General features: G+C 38.3%; 1 protein-coding gene across 2 annotated transcripts in view; it reads left to right on the top strand.

Annotated features, from left to right (window-relative positions):
* UNC5D (unc-5 netrin receptor D) overlaps window positions 1-26,360 on the top strand; it is a 176,260-nt gene that overhangs the window by 86,150 nt on the left and 63,750 nt on the right. For both annotated transcript variants that reach the window (XM_069800947.1, XM_069800948.1), the window contains exons 3-4: window positions 4,192-4,335; window positions 8,770-8,873. In XM_069800947.1, the coding sequence (XP_069657048.1) occupies window positions 4,192-4,335; window positions 8,770-8,873 (248 nt within the window). The remainder of the gene's footprint in view (window positions 1-4,191; window positions 4,336-8,769; window positions 8,874-26,360) is intronic.

Raw genomic sequence — 26,360 nt, 5'->3', positions numbered from 1 at the left:
CGGATACGGGTTCCCATCTCTGTGCTGCCACAATTGGTCGGTTAGAGACCAAGTTATTTCATCCTCTCCTGCCTTATTTCCTGAGTTGCAGAAAAGATAGTAATCCATGGTTTGCCTTTTCTGTTTTTTTTCCATAAATGTGACAGAACAGGAACTTTGCTCTCTCTATGTATTCTGCCTCATAAAGTGAGAGCCTGAGCTAGTAGATGCTACTGTGATAAAAATATAATAATTACAGTTTGATTAATTTCCTTCTGCTTTATTTTTCTTGCCTGAACATTGCAGCATGCACCTCAGAATTAGTTTATAAATATTTCAAGTTCTGGTTTCACCAGAGGATCAGACCTGCTAAGAGTAACTACAGTTTTCTTGTCTGATAAATAACAGGATTACAGCAATAACTGCTGTCAGTGTTTTTCTCATTTAAACAAATAAAGCTGACAAATGCTCAAGTTCTGTGCAGCTCTGTTATGTTTAGTACATGGAGAGCAATTATTCATCTGCTGCCAGCATTAGTCTATCTGCAGCTAAACCATCCAACAGTGCAGAAAGCTTATTAGCATATCAGTACCATAGTCATAATTTTATATTCTGTAAGGCTGTACTGTATAACAAAAGATGATGGTTATAATTTGCACAATAATTTAAAGGGTTGGACTTGCAGTGCTTATTAGAGTTATACAAGTCACAGGTAAAATGTTGCTCTTGTTTATTATGTGCCTGTTTTTTATTTGCATGGATTTTTCATTCTGTGTTGTTTCCTATGAACAATCTTCCTGGCATTTCTTGAGATGCAGAGGGTAGGTGAGTATATTTGTTGGTGAAATATAGTGATGATAAATGAAGAATATATGCCTCTGTTCCCGATAGGTTTGCTTTCTGTAGTTGTTTCTAAAACAAATGAAAACAGGTGTACTTTCTCCATAAACAAAACAGAACTTTCCCCAAAGACTTGATGTTCTCCAGAGGTCCCTTCCAACCTCAACAATTCTGTGATTCTGCTATTTTGGATGCATTTATTTTGTCTATTGGCAAATTGGGAGACCTTTAAGAGGAGCTGAATTCCTACCTGTCCCGTTCTCAAAATGCTGAACCACCAGCTTCTCAAAATCATGTGCTGTTTGTTTGCCTGATTCAAACCACATTAAATGTTGCTTCAGAAAGTATAGGCTGATATATAGGTTAATTAAATAATGTGTCAATGAAAGGAAGAGCTGGGCTGGAGAATATGCTACCTTAATAAATCTGAAGCTGTAAATGCCTGTATTCACTGACGACTGTTCAGAATTTTACACTACCAATGAGCCTAGAAATGGCTTCCGCTTCTCAAAAAAATCATCATCATGTGATGATTTTTTTTGTTTGGTATCAGTAAAGATTCTGTTGTTGTTAGCATGGATGCACCGGTAAGCTGTACAATATGTGGTTCTCATACCTTCATTTCTATTTGCTGCTTCCAAAAATTCCTAGAGTATCTCAGAAATTGAGAGAGGTCAGTAGACGGCATACCAGAACCAGGTGGGTGAACAGCAGCGCTGTCAGCAGGGCTGTAGTTAATGGCTGGTAACAGGGAGCGTTCTCTCCCCAGGAGGATACTGCTTAGAGGTCATGGTGGGAATGAGCTGATCATGGGATGGGAGGATAGCTGGAGATACTCAGGTACAGCAAGAGGCTGTACCTTCACAGCAACCTACAGAGCAACACTGTTTACAGGCAGCATAGACACGCAGGCGGATACGATGTGCATGGCTGCACAGAAGTGCATGTCAGCTAATTGAATGCTGGATGAGTGATTCCTGACTGGAGACAGGCCATCTTGGAAAGGTCAGTATTTGTCAAGGACTTAATCATTTTACACCCTTGTCAAAGAAGTCTTTAAGTAGATGGGTTGCAACCTTGTTGGACATGGTTGCAAATTAGCTTGGATTTGGAGGCTCTGGAGCTTTGATGCTTTGTAGCTTTGATTGACGTCACTCAGGGACTGCACACAGCTTGATTTGCCATAGGTAAGTAACAAGAAAGTGTATGTCTGCCAGTGTCATACAGCATGGTGGGATGCCAAATCTTCAGCCAGTGAAGACCTGCTGTGTCAGGTCACCAGGACTCAGATGCTCTCTAATGAATCTTAGTGTAGCTGCTCTTATATTTAACCCATAAAGATCCCTCTACAAAATCATGTATGGCTGAGAATCCAAAGATTCATCGCTGGCAGAGCAGCTTGGATGTTTAAATTGAGATGGTGCATTTTCATCATGCATTCTACAGTCAGTATGTCAGCAAGGAGAGGAGTTTCTGACAGAACTGCTGAGTTCCGTGTGCTGTGTTTATTTCATAATGGCTTGTTTTCACCATGGCAGAAAATAAAGGGATGTTTTGTAAACAGTTTTGTTGAAAACTGCATGAACATATTTAAAAAACAAAATGCAAATAAAAACAACCAGGAAACCTCTGTTTGTTTATTACAGAGTGAATAAATATTTGAGTGCCTAAAACGATAATTGAGACAACTTAGGAAGCTATTGCAGGTTTGTCCATGTCTTTAAGTATCATTGTGAAATATAGCAAGCCAAACAGGATAAATGAAAAGTAGTAAACACCCCCTTTGCCTGTTGCTGGAAAAGTAGCAAAAATTTTGTATCACTTCATAGTATTTAAAGCTTGTCTGACCTTCCCCTCCTCACTTCAGTGAGCATCCCCAGTGGGCCTCATCTCTCCTGTTTACCAAAGGAACATGTTGACTTCCTAGTGCCTTTCAGAAGTGAAATACCCAGCTGTTAATGATGCCTGAGATTAAGTGGAAGCCAATTTTTATGGAGTTCAGGTTTAGAAATTTCTTGCTGCTTTATAAACTTCACAGGCATGAAATATTTTAAGATTGAGTTTTCATTCATTTCCAGTGAAGGGGAAGTAAGTATCTTGGGACTGCAGAGGAGGAGAAAGAAGAAAGTAGTAGGCATGAATGTTTTCTATTTTCAAATTAATGTTTTTCTGACTGGCTCTTTCAAATGATTCCTAATGCCTCTTAACCCAGATTTGGATTATATTTCTTTTCCCCAAGGTTGTCATGCAAAGGTAGTTGCAGATATGGCAAACATCCCAAGTGTATAAAATCAGGTGTCAGGTTTACAAGGCTTCTTGATGTCTTGTATTTACCTTCAAGCTTTGTCTGAAGCAAATGCTTCCGGTCTGAAGGGCAATACTGCTAAATTTCACCTGTGCCCAGGAGGTTATGAAAATGGCAGCAGGCTAAAAAAAAAAGCACAGGGCTTTTCCCATCTTTACTCCTGGCTAGCCTTGATTATTCCCTTAGATCCTTTTCTCAGCTGTTTAGGTGTAACTGATTCCTCCCTCAGGAAAGAGATATGCATTCGTTTTGATAGACAACAGGTGAATTTGCAGTAGATGACAACATTGCACTGCAGGTGAATTTAGCAAGGTTATACTTTGGGAAACAGTGTAAAATAAGCAAGGTATTGATCTGATGTTATAAACACTTCTGTTTGTGAAAGTGAAGAAAGGCAAGACTTCAGTTTTGTAGCTGGTTCACTTGCTTCCCAGAAGGATAGGGTGGCCATCTCCATTTGTGAGCTGTGAAATTTATGCCCCTCTCTTTCTTTTCTCCTCCTCCCAGGCTGTAATGGCTTGAGCTTAGCTTTCTCTGTGCTGCAAGTATAAGAAACAGCTTTTCTCTCCTGTATGAGGAAATGGCTGCTGGATGGAACTGCGGTAGTAGTGGCTGGAACAGGCTGGAATTCAGTGGGGCATTTGATTAGTTCCTGTCATCCATGCATAGTTCTGGCTGTTTGACTTGATTGGGGGCCTTACCAGGGTACTTCAGAAAGGCTTTCAAGGGCACTGAGACGTTAGATCAGAAGATAATTTTGTTGTATATTATATTATAAAATTCCAGATAAACATTCTGGGTGAAAAAGGCACAAGAGACAAGGTTTCTGAGAATGGTGTTATATTCTTGCAAAGACCACAATGGGTGGGTAATTTTTGTAACTCAATGCATTATGACCTACTCAGCTTTTAGAATTTAATTAGTAGCCATGTATTATTGTCAAAGTAATTAAAGCTTTGCCTTGATTAAAAATGGAATTGTTTAATTAAAAGAAAAGGTTTGGCTAACCTTAGCTTTATGCCCAAGTAAGCCTGTATCAGCTAATTTTCTGTATCTTTCCCCTTTAGGATTGAAAGTTCGAGAGGTGTTCATCAATGTGACGAGACAGCAAGTGGAAGATTTTCATGGGCCAGAAGATTACTGGTGTCAATGTGTTGCATGGAGCCATCTAGGGACCTCAAAGAGTAGGAAGGCATCTGTCCGCATAGCTTGTGAGTGGAGTAAATGTTCTGCTATTCTAGGTTTTGTAAGGTATGGAAAAATACTGTTCTTTTAAGGTTAAATATAAATGGATACTGGTAAGGTACTGCTGTCTTTGCAAGCCTTCCCTATCAGATACTGTACGAGTATCACAGAAAGCATGCCCTGGTGGGTTTTTTCAGAGCTTTCTTTTATTTTAGTGTGGATTGATTGATTTGCATTTACACTCAGCAAGTCTGTTTCAGACGTTCTGGACTGCATATGCACAGTGTCACAACAATGCAATGTAATAAAAAAGATTAATGCAAACTGAAAATCCCCTGGAAAGTGCCCTTTTGCTCCATGTTGATCACAGGGGTCTAAAAAAATATGGAAAACCATTTAACAGTGTCTGTCTTCTACACTTCGTACAAAAAAACCTGCAAGAATGCATTAGAAGCTTTTGTAGCATAGTATTTTAAATTTGGTTCTCAATATTGAAGCCTATCATTGGTCATCAGGTATGATAAGCTGTGGGGAAAATGAGATAAAAGTAGGAAAAAATGGAATAATTCCAGTCAGTAGAGGAAAAAAATACCTTCCCTCCTTTTTTTGAGGAAATGAGGGGCAAACATCTTAAACAGAACTAAGACTGCTACAGAAATTCCATCATTTCTCTATGGAACTAAACATGCATTGTTGAGAAAAAAATCCTTTTAAATGCTGTTCCTATAGACATTTATAAGAACCACTACTGAAGATAATAAAATTTGTCATGAGCAAGGTAGGTAGTCTTCCACTTTTTTAACTACATAGTTGATGTGAAATCTAGATCAGATGGTTGAATCTGTCATTCAGAGAAGTTAAAGTGACTTCGGAAAAATTTCCTTCTTGTGACAAGGTAAAAGTATTATTCTTGCACATCATGCTTGGACTGGAAAATCGGACAACAGCTTCTCAAAGTCAGCCGATATATTGCTTGTGTCATAATGAGGAAGTTATTCTCAACATGTGCTTCCTGTGTTGGAGGACATTACACAGAGGATCAGCCCTTCTTGTGTGGGAAGATGGCTAATAGCAATCCTCTTCTTCAACTTCTGGCTGGTAGGATTATTCCATCTCACTGCCACCCTCATTGTGACCAAAGGTTACTAGAGGGAGATGGGAATGGATTTGAGGCTGGTGTGTGTTCCCAGGTGCTAACATCTGCTTTTTCATATGCTTTCTGCAAGGCCTTATGCTTTGACTTTGGAGCCAGCTGCATGACCTATAGAATCACATGGTGTGACATCCCGTATTAAGAAATTGGACCCTGCAAAGTTACACTGTGCTGTTAAGCTACTTATAAATGATTCTATATGCCTGCTGCTTGCCATAATGGGATTAGAAAGGAATTCCACTCTGCAGAGTTGTGAATTATTCAGTTAAAATGTATGTCTTTCTAAGTCATGCCAAACAGTGACAGAGTCGCTACCAGTGGTAATTTTGAAGGCAGCCATGTAGTTATGGTAGTTGCTGTCACTATTTGCTTAGGGAGCATCATTACTTCCTACTTTAAACAAAGGGAATAACTCTGGTCTTGTAGGCTGACAAATGTTAAGTTTTAAATAACACCACTGTAGATTAATTAAGAGTTATTGGGGAAGGGGAGTTATTTGGCTTAATCTCTTTTAGAATAGAAGACTCATTCCACAATTTTTAATACAGTGGGGAGCAGAGGACGACCATTGTCCCCAGATAGGAAGTATTTAGACTCAGTTTATCTCTGCTCTTCATATCTGAAATAGTGTGGTGTAGTGTTATAACTCACAATCAACAGATCATTATTTGAAAGATGCAAAAAATGGAAGTCAATAAATGCCATCATAGCAAAAGGGACGTAAAAAAAGACAGAACCCAAATACAATTGTTACTGTGAGACTGTGGAGATACTCAAAGGCTCATCCCATTTTTACCTTGCAATTAGATCTGCTACATTTTTCTAACAGAATCAGAGCCTGAAACCATCGTTTTGCAGCAGTGCTGCTTGCAGAGAGTTCAGGAAATTACTTTCCCCCAATCTGTTGTGAACCCTTTTCCTTTAAATCACCAGTTCAGGTCTTTAAAGACCTAGCCCCAGGAAATGATGGCAACAACCTGCAAAGAGTTAGGAGAAATGCTTCTTGGAAGGAGATGAGAGGCAGGAAGAAGGGGTTGGTGAGGTTCAAGCAAGAAACTCTGAGTGGTAACTTTTATCAGGTAGTGTTCTAGAAATTCTTGATAAATCTTTCTAAAATTATGCTCTTTTTAACAGGATAACTTAAAATAAATATTTGAAGTAAATAATAGGATAATGTAACTACTCCTTGATTTTATAAATGACAGGGGGTTTTGTTGGCTGTTTTAGTTTGAATGTGTAAATATGTGTAAATTCAATTTTTTATTTTACTGCATTAACTGTCATAACCCTGAATGAGCTAATAATTCCCCTGTATTGCTAAGCTGCAAAGGACTATTATTCTGAATTGAATTTTTATTGACTTTTCTCCGCACTGTGATTTCCCAACCCCATAATATGGCAATATGAGTAAAAATCAGAATGAGCAGAAGCAGGTGGAGCTGTGTGATGGGACTTTTAAACCCATCACTGTGGTACCAGTTCTTCAGCAAACCACATCCCCAGCTGCCATCAATAACTGCAGATATCATATTAACCTAGCAGGCATGCCAGAGAGTGCTCTTCGTTTCTGTTTTATGTAATGTACTGAGCGTGGCTGAATGTTTCGCCTGAGAACTGTGTTCCTGTACTGGCCATTTGCTGTGCTACTGTTACTTGAAGCCATGTTTTTTTTATGAAAAGAACAGCAATTCTTGAGTGCAGAGATGATGGGACTTGTTAGTACTCCAGACAGAAAAAATGAATAGCTGCCAACAGATGTCTATAAACCACCTCCATGAGTTCCCAGGGCTCACCCTTTCATGGACCTGTGTCATCCTGTCTGTGGTGAACAACCTAGCTACTTAATTTGGGGCATGGATTTCTGACTTGGAGAATACCCTGTAGAGGACTAGAGATGACAGTGTGTAGGTCCAATTTGTGATAGCATACAGAACCCATAACTTTTTCACAGCACTTGTCATTGTGATGCACAGTGTGGTAGTGTCAACTTTTTTTTTCCTTTGCTTTTTACTTTTTTTTTTTTGCACCTAAAGCCTAGAGATTCTGTATTGTGAGTCAAGTCCAAAGCATTACAGCACTTTATATTTCTCTGAAAAAGCAGGTATGTATTTCTTTGTGATAGTGTGGAATGCAGAGAAAATGAAAAGATGGCTCTTACTCCCTTTTTCATCCTAATAAAGGCATTTGTAGGCAGAACTGCAGCCTAACTGTTAATGAATGACTTTTTAAATAGAGTACTGGAGAACATATTGGTTATCTGTGGGGGAAAAAAATCAACATTAACAAAGAATCATAAAAAGGAGAATACATGCACTGTGTGCATCTTTCTCTAGTGATCGGCTTGCTAAATTAAGTCTTAAAGTATTTTAGAAAATATATTAAAGTGTAACTGAGTCAGAGCCTCTGCTGTTTAAGGGGGTGTATTTCATGAAGTGTAAGCAATGAGAAAATTAAATCAGTAAATCCACACTCTAGAATCTGAGACACTGTTTGAAGAAAATGAGTATGTCTAATGGAAACATCCTAACTCTCAAAGCACATGTAGTAAGTAACATTCCTTCCGTTTTGTTTTCCTTTCACAGCAAGCAAAACTTTACATATCCATGGGCATGTCTGGGTTAGGCTTCCTTTGTGTCTGTTCTGGTTTACCCAGACACTTGTACATAGTAGTGCTGCGGCCACATCAGTGCGACTCTTGAGACAATATGCCCTGTTCCTTTCCCTGAATTACTAGCTGGGCCATGGCATCTGAAATGAAACAATCTTGTAATCAGCCAGTTTGGAATGTGTGGAATCACTCTCAGTCCTTTCCTTCTTTCCCTACAGCTTGCAGTATGTAGGCGATCTAAACAACACATCTAGCTTAGAACATTTTGTAAAATATGCTGGCACTCATCTGAAGTAGCATGTACTAGGAAAATTACTCACCTAGTCTTGGAGTCATTCAGTTGGTTCTAACAGCACCCTAACAATACCACATTGTTGTTCTTGCATTTAATTCTCGTGTTGTGGAAGGGCAACAACTGGAACCACGGAGTTTGGGGCTTCTAAAATTGATTGTCTCTGTAGTCACACACAGATCGTTCCTTAAAGGTGGAGAGATGGAAACAAACTAAAGATGATAGGATCTCTTTGCCTCTCATCTAGGGAAGAATTGGTAACTCTCAGTTGTCCATTGCTTTATACCCACACTTAAGAGAAGAATATGGCAAAGCGGTGTTGTTGCTTACTTCTGCAGCCTACATAGTATTGTTTGGGGAGGAATGGCTTTTGGAGGTATAATGAATTATTGCATTAAACTCTGCAGATTTACGGAAAAACTTTGAGCAAGACCCACAAGGGAAGGAGGTTCCTATCGAAGGGATGATCGTTCTCCACTGTCGGCCACCTGAGGGAGTCCCTGCAGCTGAGGTGAGGCTTTGTGCAGTGTCACTGCTGGTGGCTGATGCCTCCTGGGCTGGTGAGAAATGAGGAGAGAAGCAAAAAGGGCTTAGCTACCATGTGGTTCTCAAGGTCCAGCGTTGGTTACAGTGTTCTTCTCTCACCAACTGCTTTAAATATGTATTTTTTTGATTATGTAAGTTTTTAAAAAGGATGGCTTTTTACCAGAATTCAGGAACATTTGCTGAAAAAATCCTAGCTTTGATACAATTTTCAAGTTTTATGCTTACAAACTGAAAACAGATTGTTACTTACTTTCTCAGAAATTACTGTTCTCATTGAAAAATAAAACAAAGGAAAAAAAACCCTAAAAATATTATGATAAATTGTTGCTGGAGAGAGAAAATCTGCTGCAAATAATAATTTTGGGGTTTCTTGTTTAGCTTTAAATATGCTTTTTGTCAAGAGAGTTGAATCTTAACAGGAAACTAATGGGGATGCCTTAAAATGATAATAGCCAGACTATTCTTGGAGGAAGATGTTCTAAGTGGGTTGTGTTTAAAAATCTGCTAGGGAGGCATTAAAAAAAAAAAAAAAGAATCTGATGGTGGAAGCTAGCATGGCATCACACTGTTCTTACCTATCAAAAAACAGACTGGTGGTGGTAGTCTTGAGCCAGTGCTGCCATGGCAAGAGTGAGATCAGCAGTTTAAATCTCTTGTGTACCTCGGTAAGCTACAGTCACCACGTTCAGGCTGCAGTGTAGGCTCAGCCATACGGCTGCAGCTGTGGAACAGCCCCAGTAACACTGTGCTGTATTTCTAACTGCACATTCTGCAGTGTGTTCTTTAGCATCCTTTGATGAACAAGACAAATAGTATCACTCAGAAGTTATTTTGGCCCTTATCTCCACTATTGCTGTGGTATGTTCTAATTGAAGGAACAAAAGCAGCAAGGAAAAATAAACTCCAAGGAAACATGCATCCTCTTAGTTAAGGAGAGAAGCATGTTGAGCAGATGCCATTGAAAATAGAGGAGAAATGCAGCAAACTGGGGTGCAAAAGACACTGAAAATGAGGCAGAAGTGTTAAAGACCAAAAGGAAAATGAGTTAGAAATAAGAATGGTGAGTAGATGGATTTGTATCTAGGTATCTAATATGCATTACTGTGTCATTCAAATTTCTGTTATTACATTCTTCTCAGCTGTGCATTGTTTTTACTCATGTTTAGTGGTACTAGAAAAATAGATACTGCATTACAGAGAATTGCCAAAATTATTTAAATGTGCATTCTGGTAAACATACCTATTTTGTAGACAAAACAAACTTCCAAAGGTATAACTGCCTAAACATCTTGCTCTGTGAGGGATTCATTGCCTGTACTCTCTGCAGAAAGGATGGTAATCACTGCCTGCAGAGGTTCCCTAAAGCCACCAGTTGGTAACCTCAGTGACATTTTTCTCTCAGACAATGTACACTGCTAAACCAAGTTTTCTGAATGCATATCTGTCGAGATTTCCAGTGTATCCTGTCTCAGATAAATTTGCTATCTTTGTGGTAAAAAATTTCCACTATGCTTATTCCTTTCAACCTGGTTCCCTTTGTTCCACAAAGCTAGACAGACTTTATAGTAAAACAAGTGAATGTTTAATAATAAAGTGCCCAAAATCAAGTGCAGAGTTACAGGAAAAAGGCTGGAAACAAGCAGTTACAAAGTGAAATGAAGCATGATGTGGCCACTACTTGACTGCAAAACATCTTTCTTAGCTGTGGAAATATATCTGACCTGCAGTCCTGGCAGTGTGTGTCAGCCTTGGGAGCTGGCACCCCAGTTTTCATGGAGAAACTCTGCCTTGTCCAGTGCCTTCACCACCTTCCCCCCCACCTTGTTCAGTTGTCTAATATACTCTCAAAACTTTATAGGCTCAAGTAATCCTTGTGCCTTGCAATACACTGTATGTTCACTGAAGTCATGTTCTTTAATGTGATAAAGATCCTAGTAACTTCCTTAGAACATTATAGTACGTTTTTCTACATTGACTGTTTTCATAGTCTGAAGAGTATGCTACCATGTATGTCAGTTTGATTTTGTTACTAATTCTAAAAAGACAGCATTTAAAGGTGAGCAGAAAGTTTTCAAGCGAAAAACTATATAAAATCTATGTGGTTTCTTTGAGACCAAAAGAAACAAATTACAATAGATACACTTTACCCAACAAGTATGGTTTGCTGAACTGACTGCATACATTTGACTGTTTTCCAATTTCTGTATAGTTAAACAGCAAAAAATGCTATCTTTGGAATTCAGGCATTTGGGAAAAAGTGGTGATTCTCAGTCAACACTACTTGTATTTCACTGAGAATTTTAGAGTTATTTGAACTACACTGCTTTACACTCAACAATTAAACAGGATATTTGTCTTTCATAAAAGTCAGGGATTATCTCTAATGAAAAACTGACATTTTAATTGCTTTCTGAAGATAAAAATTGTAGAGTTCTCAATAAACCCTGATTTACTGATGTTGATTGTAAAATTGTTATTGCTGCTAATAAAGCCTGTAAATCTTAACAGGTCATATTTGCTTTGGACAATAAAATTTCACATAAATGCAAGGCTAATTCTGTGCTCACCAAGGTAAACAGTCTACTGGAAATAATCCAGTATCTTTAGAAACTGGGTACCAGATTCAAATAAGTAATGGCTCTGATCTTAATGGCAGTAAGCTTGAGGTTCTAAACTCTTTTGGTATTTTCAAGTTAAAGATGACCTGCCCTGTTAAACATGTGGATGAAAAATAACTGAGATAGCTAGTAAGTCTTGCTCAATAATTGTTATGTGAGTACTGAGAAACGTAGAAGTTTTCAAAACCTAGTGCTGGCAACAAATCTATGGTTCTGATCCAAGAATTTATTTCATTTGTGTTTGGATGAAGCCCTAGATGAAAACATAAGGCTTGAAATAACTACGGACAAAGAAGCTCGTCTTCTGTTTCATTAGATGCAAAATAGATGCTAATTGTGGTATTGTTGTTGTTTGTTTGTTTGTTTGTTTGTTAAATCCATACTATGCATGGACCTGGAAATACAAACTGAAAACAAAATGGATAGGAGACTCCAGTCCCTTTCATGTTACCATGCCAATATCTGCCTGAATCCCTTGGGAAGATTTTGATTATTCCATCAAGTGCAGAAGTTCAGGAACATTATTTTTCCAAAGAGCACACATTTCCTGTGCTTGCCATAGTCATGAGTTAATCTAGCGATTTATTTCTGACAATGGCTATGAATGACTGATACAGTCAAACCTCTAATCATGCAATGCAGCTCAATAAGAGGCAGACACTTTACAACTGGAATGAAATTTAAATTCAGCTCAATTATTTATGTGAGCCTGCCCCATTATCAAGAATATAAATCTTAATCTCTGGACTTGTTTTTCTGCAGCTTAGAGGTGCTGAAGATTTCTTAAATCTTAGAAGCATTAAAAGTGAATGTTCTTGATCTAGCTTAACCCGAAAAATCCTGTCATTAGTCCTATACGAAGTGGAAAGCAGGGATATTTTTTAGTGATGGCTGACATCATAGTTGCCTCGGAATTACCAGGAGGGAGAGCCTTTCTTTCCCACTATTCCTTTCTACATTTCTAGTCACTCCTCAAATATTTTCACCTAAGTGATTTTAGCTGCTGCTAATGTTTCCTTGTTTAAAACTGAGTGAGTAGATCTCAGCAGTTCTTGGGAGGCAGATGTACTTGTTACTAAATATATCAGCATTTCCCAGGCATATTTATGCCATTATGTGCCATCAGTGGCAACCCCTCACTGTGCTTTTGTGCAGGAAAAAGCGTTTAACCGAGTAGCAGCAATAGGGGTCCACATCTGAGAATTCCTGAGCTGTCATCACAGTCAGCATTTTTGCCAGTGGTGCCTCTCAGTACTAATCCTTTTATTTATTTATTTATTTTGGGGGTGTGGGACAGCAGGGATGACACAGAGATCGTACAGCAATCAAGACCAAACCTCAGAGAGGTTCTCTAGAGAGAATTCCTCTAGATCAAGTTTAGTTTTGTTGGGAGAAATTTCTGTTTCTACCATCTGTTCCAGAATGAGTAAGGCTTCCGTATCTCATCACCAGTAGCAATGAAAATACCCAGATTAAGTTTGCTTATATGTGTTAATTTCCACACACAATATGTATAAAAGGAGTTAAGAAAAAATGGATTAAAGGTTTGGATCCATAGTTTAAATGTATCTAAACTGTATATTGCTTAAAACTTGGCTTGTATAAATTAATTTACAAATAATGGAAGCTCATGTGACATTAATGCTCTGCATGCTCATACAGTTCAGTTTTAGTAAATAGTCTTTAAGCTGAATAACACATTAGTGAAAGCAAACAATCAAGGAGGATTACAAATAAAGAATGGCAGTATTCTAATTCAGCTTTAATGTTATACAGGCATGAATCAGGAGCACCAAATCCTGCTGAGGCAAGCACCGATTTTAATGCTGCTTTGAAATGCACTGTACTGTCTTGATTCATTTAGCAGCAAATTTCAGTTGCTTGTGTCAGCTAGGTCTTAAGCAAAAGACATAAAGGAGCATCGCTCTAAATCTGCATTCTCTTTCCAAGAATTTGCTTACACTCTTCATGGAGCCTAAGTCCATCTCTTGTGCATGAAATGCTTGGAATGTGCCTGATTTTACTACTAATAAAACCTCATGTGGCAACGGCAGTCAAGAAAACTGAGTAACTGAGCTATTACCTATTGTTTTACCCTTTTGAATGGTTTAGACAGCCTTAGCAAATTACTGAACCATTTTGAATTCTGTATGGGCAGGACAGGCACCTACCTCTAAATGTGGTAATGACCACATCCCATCTCTTGAGTACCACAGCTCTGCTCCTAGAATGTGCTGCCTTTCAGTTTATATGCAGGTCTAGGTCAGCTGTCTTCAATCACTCTGTAGCCCACCCTGTATTTCTCTCTCTGCAGCCTTTGTTAGCAGGTTTCCCATCTCCAGAGTTTGCCTCTGTGGAGAAGGCAACATGAGAAAATTCTTCATGTCTCTGCTTTGGGAGGTTGCTGAGGGTTTGGGGCATTCTGGCTGCATTGCCACAGCAGTAAGAGAGTAAGAAAACCCAAATCCTGACACTAGACAGACTGGAAAAAGGTTTTAAGAGTAAGAAAAACCAAATCCTGACACCAGGCAGACTGGAAAAAGGTTTTAAATTCTCTTCTAATGCATTCACATGGCAAGTAAAACAGAGCTGGTGAGCAGCTGTGCTTGCAGGCATCAGCACCCAACCCAAATAAATTCAGTCTTTTGAGTTAAACATCAAAATAAAAAAGAAAATGCAGCATTTAAGTAGAGCATCTGATAATCCCCTGCTGTAGCAAATGTTGATTTAAATATAACAGAGTCTCTGCTGGCACAGGCTTGATGGGACCAGAGCCATTTCTTTCACTATTGATGCAGAGTTGGCCCAGGGAAGAGACAGTTCTGGCTTTCAATCCCACAACAGATTCTCCCCATAGATATGTTTATTAATTGTGCGCAACAGAGGCCTCATTTAGCTTGGAGTGCATGCAATGAGGCCGTTGTGGTATAGTATAGGAATCAGCTAAACTCTCTGATGAATCCTCGTCTGCTGGTCATTTTTGTTAGGCTGCTAGGTGGGTACCTTGGGCTTGTATTGCTCAGACTGTTTCACTCCACGGGTATCAGAGGAAGTATTTCTGATTTTTATTGGCATGATGAAAATGAGAGGAAAGGGAGGGCTGAGTTTTCCTCTCAGAAAATGTGGAGTTGAATGTTGAGTTTGCCAGAGCAACATCTTTAGCCTTGCTACTGGTGATTATCTGTATCTCTTCACAAGACTATTCTTCACAAGACTTGCTCATTATGTACAGCTTGTTCTTTTAGGAACATTCTGAAGAAATGTGCGAAGGGAAGAATGGCTTCTCTCTATTAAAAAGACGTTCTTAAAAGCAATGTTATTTGACAGTGACATAATACACGATGCATTTCTTCGAGCTGTATTATCTGCTAGTCTGACTTACTGGGAGCCTTCCTTCACGCACAAATTTCTGTTACTAGTAAGAAACCACCTTTACAGCAGCTTAAACAAATACAGGGTCTGGTGCAGAGCGGCTTACCTTAGCTGAGGTACTACATGCCTATTCAGTCATTGTGGCACCTTGGGCTAGTGCAGGGCTATGTGCCAGGCTCCGTGAGCTCAGATAGCCCATCAGTTCATCTCTAAAATTACATCAGATATATCTGCAAATTCTTTCCAAGTGGGCAGCCAGCCCCATGTATGACTAGCCTCAGCTGCTATTAAAAGTGCATCAGTTATTGAGGTAAAATGCTTCTTGTACTTGGGTTTTATTATTTTTTCCCAGTGCACAGTGCTGTGTTTTCTGTATATGTGTTTTGCACTTGTTTATTGTTGTTGTGTAAGTTTAGTTTATTGCTTTGCATTATTCCTAGGAAGACACAGCAGTTATTCACGGTGCACTCCTTTGTCTCACACCAAGGAAGTATTACACTGGTTTTAGGTGACTTTTAGAGCATATCCTTAACCTGTAGCCTCGCATAAAATATACTTGGCATTCAGCTTTAGCCAGGCTCTTAAGTCCTGTGTGTGGCTTATAAATGGCTACAGTTCAGCCTTGAAAATGTGACCTGAAGACTGGCTGGAGCAAATGAGGCATAGCTTTGCCTGTTTTAAAAAAGAGACAACATGTTGCGTAGTGCCTGATGGAATTTGGTAGTCTTTCTGTTTACTTCCCCACCCCTGCTTCCTACATTCCCAGGTATTTTCTTTTCATTCATCCCAGTCCTGGAAAAAGGTGTATCAAAAGGCAGTTGTGCAGTCCATCTTGGGATTATGTAAGTAGTAATACGCTGAAGTCAGAGCTTCAGCGTGTGGTTCAGTCAACAAGTGGTATAGATTGATTTTGCTTTCTGTTTGTGTAATTCTGATGGTTTTTAGGCAGTGCTCCATTTTATAGAGTACTATATATAAGAAGACCTTTTGTTGCTTCTATACATCTTCTCAAGTGACTTTCCTGGTATATTCTTTCCTTATCTTCTCAGCTGACCTTTTAGTCTCTCTTTAAATAGTTTTTCTCTAGTCTATGTTCTCTTCAGTTTCTTGAAACTCTAATTTTTTGGGGGTGAGAGGGAAGACATAAAGAATGGATCCTCCTTTTTGCTGCATTAGACAAGCTTGCTGCTCTTCGTGTATATGCCAAGTGTTAGTATTTTCAGTCTCTCCTTCATTCTGTTTATTACTTTCTCCTTCCTCCTTCTGCATTTAAATAATTCTTCTCTAAAGCATATACTCTTTGAGGTCCTTTTTCTTTTGTTCACCTTCAGCATAAAGCTGGCTTCCGCTGGGGGGAACAGCATTTGCATGGTTCAGATTGCAGGGCTAGGAAACTAAAGTGGTATTTTGCACTTGATGCCGTGTATAGTATGATGATAAAGAGTTTTAGATGCTACCACATTATGTATGATTCTGTAACCCTGTGCACGCAGGCTCACAAAGATGTTTAAACACATCCGGGTCCCTAAGCCAGGCAGCCAGGCTAGGTCACCCAGCCCCTGTTCACAGATCTCAGCTTTAAATTGATACACAAAGTGCAAAACAATGGAGATGCAAGCTGCGAGTTTCTAAATAGGTATTAAGCCCTCATCCTTGAGAAATACATGGTGTACTGCTATTTTCTATGTATTACAGTCCTGCCATTAACATGATATAGTGCTGTTCATACCTATTACCTTGACTATATAAAGCAACTGTGCTAAGATTTCATATCCATAATGCCGGCAGGTTGGTAACCCTAATCATACCTTAGTGTTTTCCTGTGCTCTTGCCAAAGGATATTTTTCTTTCTATTAATTTTAAGAACATACTGAGCACTGGAGTCACTGCCTCTCAGTGACACAATCACTTTTAAAGTGAAACAATGAAGAATGTGGACAACTTGATTCTGTCATTTAATGCAGTTCTGTACCAGATAGGTGTAGCATCTGGAATCAATGTGACTAATAGATCCTGGTGGTTTGTGACAGAGTCAGCAAACAGAATAAATTATAACATCCTCTCTAGTTCACTGATGGTAATTCCTTCTTACTGTTTGGTTCTTGATAGTCATGATGTTGCCCTCCATGACTGTTGTCAAACCAGTCTTGAACTGTAACCTGGAAAATACTCGGTCAATATCCATTTAATTAAGTTTAGGATAATCTCTGTTCTGTATGTTCTACCTTATTAGTGCTTCAGAGAGTAAAATATTAATTATTTTTGGTACAGGAGCAAAAAAAAGTGCTTGCTTTTGTAGCTAGTAATCTTTTTAGACAGATGTTGTGGTATGTTGGAGGCATATTACTACTGACTTTTTCTTCCATCAGGGACAAAAGGGCTTTAAATTTCTCAGGCTGTCACAGGTTGTTCCTGTTTACTTCAGTGGACTTGGTAATCAGGTTTTTAAATGTTTCTTTAATTGGATAGCAAGCTTCCATATTCTGCACTGAAATTAACCATCAAAAGGAGTTTTTATCACCTTCTGGAGACCTGGGTTTAACATGAACTTTGTATATCTTGAATTTGAAGAAGGTTGTGAAACCGATAGTCCTGTAAAATGAAGCACCTTCTAAAACTGCCACTGAAATACATACAGTTGGCCAGTGGTGAATTTAATAAATTCTATCATCGTTGGTAGTTACTTTAGATCTATACTGTTTCTTAGAAATGTCAGTTCCTTTGTATTGAAGTGCCATATAAACCATGATATTAGAGATAAGTGTTTATAAACCTCAGGCTTTCAAATAAATAAAAGCAAAACTAAAAAATCTTTAGCTTACTAGACTCTGCTTATCTTTACTAGAACAATGCTGCAGTGCTTAATGCGAGACCTGCGGTTTTGTGTTGAATGCAGCATTAGCTCAGGGGAGCCAGTTCCCAACTGGAAATGCCTGATGAGAAACAGCATTGAAGTCCATTGTGATGCATGAGGTGCAAACCTGAGCAGAAGCTGACCTTAAAATTTATTCTAAATTCCTTTTATTATAAATAGATACTCTCTGAAACTAAATCTCTGAATAGCTCATATTTGAGCATTAGTAGCAACTTGCAGCACTTTCTACATCTACTGTCTGATTTTGGTTGTTGGCTTTTTTTTTGTAATAAAAGGGCAGCTGTTGTGCTAAACTATTACTGATGAGTGTAAACTTGTGTTGAGTGCTCTGCAGAGGTTTGTGGAATACTCTAAAATATCTTTATCATTTAATATATGCATATATTTAAGTTTTAAATGTGCTGTATCCAGTGCTACTTTTTCAAATGTTTAACACAGATTTTGACATTTTAATGGACTGCTGTAGATGTTCCAGTGAATATCTGCATGAGTTCCAATGGTTTATTTACCGCTATAGCTTTTAATGGAAATGTAAAATCATTTCTCTTCTGGGCAGTACATATTCCATTGCAAACACATCAACAAAATGTGAAACCCACATAAAATTCAAAAGCTGCAAGTATTCCAAAAGTAGTGAGAGTCATTGCTGCCTATTTTACATAGGCTTGTGTATTTATGGGACTTGTACACATACAGTAAAATGTAATATGGCAGGATAATGGTATTGTAGTAAAACACTATGGCAAAAAAGGCTGGTGAATTATAGTCTTCAATGAATCTTGTTTCTAGTTATAGAAAACAGAGTATGATTACTAAATGCAAACAGCATGCATTTTATACAGTTAGTTATAGATCTTGGGTCTTGTGTCTGGAATATCAATATTTCCTTTACTTTTAAGGTATATTGGTTACAAATACAATAAATGTGTTTCATTTTTCACTGAAGACATTTCACTTTCAAGACGAAGCTCGGGCATGTGCAATACGTCTCTATTATTATTTATCTACATGTAAGCTCTTCCTGTAGACTGGTTTTACTTTTAAGCAACCACTGCAGCCAACATTCACATTTTTAAAATCATGAAGTTATGGGAAGCTGTAAGAAATTTAATAGTTAACTTAGACATGACAAAATTAGATGACACTGCATTTGGAACGGTGAAATAAATTCCTTTTGCTTTGTGACGGAATTATGCAAATTCTTAACTCTTACTGCTAGTAATGAAAAGTAGGTTTCAACATTTCAGAACCCCTGACTATTTCTGTGTAGTTGGTTGGTAGCACATATGCCATTAACACTCTAAGGTCTCTAAAGCACCCCCGGCTCTGCGGGAGGGAATGTTGTCTTACACTTCAGATCTTCAGCCTACTACTGAAGTGTTACTCCAAACTGTTAATGATGAGTATTGTTTTTGGAAAAGAAATTGGTCATACTACAAATTCATGTTTAATGCTAATTGCTAATGTCTCTAAACAGATACATTCACCTTGAAATAGTCTGTGCTATGTTATGATGGTTAGCAGGTCAGACTTCTAAGATATAAAAGTATTTAAATGATTAATAAGGTCTTCTGAGGTGCTACACTTACGGTAGGGCATATGTAACCTTCAGGTCGTTTGGGTGACAGCCAGCTGACTAATACAAGATCTTAAAATTCTGATTGAATTGGTATGTATACTCTATGGTGTTGCTGTTTATGAATTATACCTTTAAAATACTGGCATTTCAGGGGAAAAAAAAAATCCCCTATTCTAGAAAGCAACATTTTACTGACAGTTTATATATATCTCCCACATAATCTTCTGGAGATATTAAGAACTCCACAAATATCTAACTTATGAGAGTTTTCCACATAGAATTGTATGCAAGATCAGTTTTGGCATAAAGTAGTAAAGAATTATGAAGTACAGATATCGCTTTGGAAGTTGCTACACAGATATGAATGCAAGAAACATTTCCGGAGTCAAGCCACATTGCGTGAATCATTGAACAGATCATGATTTTTCATAGACTTAATTGTCTATGTCTGTCTTTGGGGAGTGAAGGTTCTGTTAACTACAGCACCGCTTGCAGACTGAGGGCCAATTATTCATTTAGCTGGGCAAAATAGGTATTTCTTCCAGGTTTGTACATCACTACTCCTTTTTTTCTGTCGCTCCTCCAAGAATCTGAAGAAATTCAGGTATTTTTATTAGACGCTATCCAACACTGTACATACAGTGAAAACTACCACAGATTAAAGCAGCAGTTTTGAACCCACTTAGAACACAAAATTCTGTTGAAGAGTCCTTACAGATTTTAGAAGTAGCAAATTACCTTCCCTTTAATCTCTGTTTATCAGTTCTCAACATACCCTACCAAAAGAAACAGAGCAACCTTTAAATGTTGATTCTGTTTTACTGAAACCATGTGGCAGCTTACTCATAATTGCTCAATTATTCTAGTAATTTCTTCTCCAGTTTTACTTGCTCTGCGTTTTAACATCCTGCTATTTCTGTTGCAGACACACAAATGTTCCCTGTTCAGTTCAGATTTTTAGCTGCTTTTAAGAGCAACTTCATAACTTTCATTTTTCATACTTTCACATCTATCAAAGATTGAGAAATGGGCAGTTATTATGGATAATACATGACATGCTGGTCTGGACTGACTGTGTTCAGAACACGACAATCTAATAGTATATAAGGCCTCTTTTTTCTATGAAACATCTGCTCAATTAAAGCCTTTTTGTTTAAGACTGTGACTGCTTTATAGAAGCATGGACAACACAAAACCAGAATCAAGTTTTAGTTTATTTTATATGCTGTTTCATCTTTGGTCAAATCTAGTATTCATTCCTTGCCCTTCATCACCTGTCTTCTTTGAGAGGAACATCTGCTTCAGTGTTACCTTTCTGTCTTCCTGAAGTACTTCATCTTCAATGCCCTGAACTTTTTTTTTTTTTAAACTCAGCCTAGATCACGGGTTAGGTATTACAACAGCAGTTGTAATACACACAGTACAGAGCCTGGAGTAATACACTGTAGACGTTCAAACAAAACAGGTTTCAAAGGCAAAAAAGGCTTGTGATTATCAGTACTTGTAAAAACCATTTAAATGCTGTTGCTCAACATGCTAAAAGAAAAAGCCTTAGGCTTCACAGTTACTCTGTGTAAGTGGGGAATAAAAAGGACACAGTTTTGCATAGAACTGGTCATCTTTTAAATATCTTACAGACATTTTAGTGGGTTTTGTTAGCTGTACGCTTTCCAGGGCAACACAACCAGTTACAAAAATTGGGATATCTGGTTGTGCAACTTACGTTAATGGTGAGTTTGTTGGGGTTTTTTTGCTTCATTACGATCACATTTTAAAAAAAAAAAAATATTGCCAAGCTATTTAACATTGAACTTGGATATATTTGGGATGCTCTTTTTTGGACATTGGCAACCCTGAAATTTTATGGAGAGCCCGGGTTGGTAATGCAACACTTTTTTTTCTTATGTTTGTCCTTGTTTCTACTGTGGACAGCTGACTAGCAAACAAATATCTCTTTTAAAATGTACCTGAATGAGCAAGCAAGGTGAGCCAGGTGTGCTGCATGAGTCACATGTAGCTGGCTATTGAGCCTCTGCATATAGTAATGTGTTTTAAGACTTTGAGTGTCTTATACTGTAGTGTTAACAAAGTGACAAGGGCATATAAAATAATGCCTTTTGAGTATTTGAGTCATGAGGAATTTCTAAATGGCTTCTTGTAGGGATGCCCTGAGCATTTTTCATGTATTCAGTATTGCTGCCTATTGTTCAAGCTCATCACAAAAGACCTGCCAATCTCCATAGCCTCATACAAAATACACCACATTATATGCGAGCAATCTCAGGGAGTCATGGATTGTATAAGATTTGCATAAAACTAACCTATGTATTTGGAGTCTCTGTGTGTTAGATCAACAGTTGTTCTCATTCTGTAACACAGTTGTCACCTAAATTTAGTTTTCACACCTGTGCCTGAGATACAGTCTATCTGACTGGACCAGTCGTTCATCACTGGTACATCTACTGGCCAGAAGACATACCCAATATACTAGTATTGTGGAGACCCTGCTTCTGATATGTTTATCATTTAGTGAAAAGATAATTAAGTTCCAGGTAAGCGTATTCTATGACTTATATTGGAAATCAAGCTCAGAGGTATTTAGCATGGTTTGAACTCAGGTACTTTACCATGAGTATGCGGAACTCTACCAAGTTGAGTGGAGAGCGATTCCTTTAGCTAGAAGCTGCTACAGCCTTTTCATTCCCATTTAGACCAGCCACTAGAGAGAGGAAGAACACTTACACTGTGTTTGTTACCTTCTGTCATCCTAATATGCAGTTTGAGATTATTCTCGTCTCTTCATTATTCTGCCACTGTGCTGTTGGAATGCGTTAAATCTGTCACTTCATTTTTCACCCATACCCCTTTTTATACTGTACCAATTATTTGAAACAATGACATTTGTCAGCTCTCCTCTTGTCTCCTTAGTGATATCTCCAGGTGCCTCTTTTGCTGATTTTGTACATTTTGCAGCTATTGGAAGCATCTTAGGCCCTGCACATATACCCTTTATTTGAAAAAAATCCTTGGATGTTTTCTCCAAAATGAGTATACGTGCTGAATTTCATGCAAGCAAGTGAACTGTGTGCTATGTTTTCCTCCAGTAGAAAAAAAAATGTTTGTTTTCCTTCTGAGATTTGACTTATTCTAAGTAAATCGGTACACCCAGGAGGTACCGAGGTCGTGAAACAGAAATGCTGGAGCAAACACTTCTGAATTAGATTGCTAAAATGGGGGGGGGAAGGGGGGGGAGTGAGATAACTATGTAGTTCCCCTGAATAGATAATTCCTTTTTATAAAGACCATTTATAAAGCTTTGGGGCTTTTCTTTTTTTGACATACTGTATTGCAGTGGCATGTATTTTTCTGGTACTATTTTCAGAATGTTCTTAATTTTGAATGCTTGAACATGAAAGGATAAGACTTTATTGTTATGTTTATAATTATAAATAATAAAGGTAATTGTGTGAAAGAGTCCTACAAGGATTTGGAAACTTTACTGTGGTGTACGTTTTGACCGAACAAGATAGTTGGCGGCTTTATCAATACTGGCCTGTTGTTCTGGTCAGCAGGAGGAATGACTGTTGTGGTTATTTACTAGTGCTGTTTTAGTGCCTAGAGGTCTTGTTTGTTTTTTCTGTTCCTGATTCCTGGAGGTTAGATCTTCAGCATGTTTGACAGTCTTTTCCTGAAACTTCTAACTTTATAATACAACAAACCTGCTGTATTTCTGAGTCTGTGAAGAGCATATAGCACTTCTGCACAATACTTTCATGTGCAGCTGCTTTTATTTCCTTTTTCAGTGGGGTTCAAACTTCTGAACTTGAATGCGGAAAGGAAAGGTTTGTGAGCAGAAGGATCAAATCTATTTGGTAGAAGGCTGTATTATCCTCTGATAGTTGGTTTATTTACATACTTTTACAAAGACCTGACAACATCACATGGGCAACTAGAATTCAGAAACACAGTATCTTTTGCTCATGGAGTGGGCTACTGTGAAAGGAAAAGATGCAAGGGTCATTGGGACAGAGAAGCATGGCAGAGCATTTCTCAAACTTTCCCTATTTTATGCATTCAGAAACAGGCAGGAAGGAGATATGATGTCTTCAAAGCTACAGAGAAAGCTTCTCTTAGAATTGGCTTTGGGTTTTTTCTAGCCAAAGTCACTCAAGATGTCAGGGACATATGGTACAGTTTGTGTTGGAGCAAAAGAAGGAAGGTGTGTTAAGAACTGCAGGGAGGATTGAGTGAGAGAAGGAACAATCTGCTGGGGTCAGTTCTAGACTGAGTGCGGGTTCTGGGAGAGCATTGCTGCTAACCAGGACAAAAACATCTCTTGGGCATAGCTTGCCTGAAGTAAACCAGACTGCATTAGCGATTTTTGATCCTCTCACATTAGTGCCCATTTTGCTAAATTGCACCTCACAGTCACAGCAAGAGCAGCTGGTTTACTGTCAATTGTGACTAGTGCTTTAATCGAGGAGAGGCAAGAGGGGAGAATGGAAGATGTCCTTGGGGTAAAGTGTTTCCGTATCGACTACACTTTAGTGCAGATTCAAATGTCTTCTGCAAGAAAGTGAGTATCTTGTGATGACCTACTACCCATATGCTCATAGTATTTTTTTTTCTTACTTTGTTAATCACCCTTGAAGCTGTTCTTGCTCTTCCTTTTTTATTTTTGTGATTTCCGTGCAACTTAATTTTCCTTTTTATATCTAAGGAAGCTCCTCTACCAACTCTTGTCTCCCTCTCAAAATCAGGAATCCCCAAATATGTTGATCCTTTCTGATCAACCACTTGTCTTCTCCCACAAGCAAGGGAAATGTGTACATGCCCTTATGTTCATTTTTCCCCAAGATTCTTATGATTTCCCTGTTCCTATCCAAATCTTGGTCTAATTGCGTATTTCCAAACACATCTGTCTCCTGAATCCCATCACCAACACACACACTGAAGGTACTCCTAATGCAAACACATATTTTCTTTTCTCTCTGTATGGAGACGTGTATATATGTGTGCATATGTATGTAGTCACAATGCAGTTGGACTAACCTTGATATATATTACAGTGGGACCAAAGGAAAGCAATCAAATGATTACATGATGTTTTGTCCTACTGCAGTTATTGGGAGCTCTTAGAGATACAAATGTAAGCTTCTAGGAAGAAAATTTACCCTCTTGCAGATAGATTTCTTAACTTCACAGGAAGGGGAAAACTTACGTCCTTTTTAAAAAAAAAGAAAATAGCACATTATGCTGTTTCAGAGGTGAAAAGGTTGTTGATAGGTTGAAGCATTCAACCTACCCAACCAACCTGATATGAGAAAACACCTGCTGGTAGATACCAATTTCAGGATCTTTAACAACTTCAAAGTACCAGTCATATTTGTTACTGCACTTTCTAGTTGTGTTTCTTTTTACAACATGGCTTTTGTGTCTAACACAGTGAGGGTGCTCTCCATTCAGATTCTGCTGATGCAATATACTTGTGCTGGTCCTTTTATAATCTGGAATAAATACCATTAGAGTATTGTGAAACTGAAATGTTGTAACATTAAAGGCTTAGGGAATGTTTTACCTCTCTGGACATAGATCAACACCTTTTTTAATTGCAAACAGTGTTACAAAAGAAGGCAGCAAGTTGTGAATCTGGTGCTCAGTTGCATTTGGTATACACCTAGTGACAGGGCATAAATGTTACACATTTGTAACTAACAACTGTATTTCTTTAAATATAGACATAGAGTTTGAGTTTAAATACTTTTTCCAATGTGTACAAAAAGATGATACATTAATGGATCTAAAGGATGTTTCTGTTAGTAATATCTCACAGCTACATTCTTGAAATTGTATCTGAAGGCTACTAACAAAAAAGAGCAACATTATATATTCGTGATTCACCGTAACTCTTGAAAAGTAAAATTATAGCTTTGTTTGCTGTAATGTACAGAACAGGAGTACAGAAGTTGCTGCGTTAATCGAGATGAGGAGGCCACACAGCCAACCAAACTAATGACAACTAACCAACTAATCTCAAGTATGATTACTGAAAGCAAATAATAGAAACTATAGTTCTAGCCAGGATCATATTCACACTTACTAGTGTGCTATTGCCCTGGTTTCAGCTGGAATGAAGTTAATTTTCTTCTTGGTAGCTGGTGTAGTGCTGTGTTTTGGATTTAGGATGGGAATAATGCTGATAACACACTGATGTTTCAGTTGCTGCTAAGCAGTGTTTATACTAAGTCAAGGACTCTTCAGCTTTTCATACTGCCCTGCCAGTGGAGGCTGGGGGTGCATAAGAAACTGGGAAGGGACACAGGCAGGACAGCTGACCCAAACAAGCCAAAGGGATATTCCATACCATATGATGTCATGCCCGATATATAAACTGGGGGGGTGTTGGCAGGGGGGCACCACGGATTGGGGATTGGCTGGGCATTGGTCAGCAGGTGGTCCATCACTTGGTTTGTATATTCTCGTAGTAGTAGTAGTAAGTAGTAGTAGTAGTATTTTCCCTTCCTTTTCTGTCCTATTAAACTGTCTTTATCTCAACCCACGAGTGTTACTCCCCCCTTCTAAGTTTTCTTGAGAGCAATAATCTGAAGTATGGGTAGAGATACTACTGGGTTTTTGTAATGCCGCGCACTGATGATTGATCAGAAGCAGTCAGAAATGCAAGAGAAGAGATCTCTTTATTTGTACTTTGTTTTCAATTACTGTAAGCTTTCTGTGATAATTTTCTTATCTCTAAGAATTTGGTATAAATGTGGTACTGCCTATCAGGATGCCATGTTAGCAAAGCACTGTACACATAATTTCCAATAATCTTATCTAAAAATGTTTTTTCAGTGTCAACTGCACTTTTATAATTACTTTCCAAATGTCTGTGCATTGGAAAACAAATAAAACCTCACTGGTGTGACACCATAAACACCATCCCTAAAGCCTTTAGCTGTTCTTTCTAACCATCCTTATTCACAATACTGAGAAATGTATAGTGTGCAT

Source organism: Haliaeetus albicilla, chromosome 13 (assembly GCF_947461875.1).
Source record: "Haliaeetus albicilla chromosome 13, bHalAlb1.1, whole genome shotgun sequence".
Lineage (NCBI taxonomy): Eukaryota > Metazoa > Chordata > Aves > Accipitriformes > Accipitridae > Haliaeetus > Haliaeetus albicilla.
The sequence above is the reverse complement of the archived record's forward strand: the minus strand, read 5'-3'. Positions and strand labels throughout refer to the sequence as shown.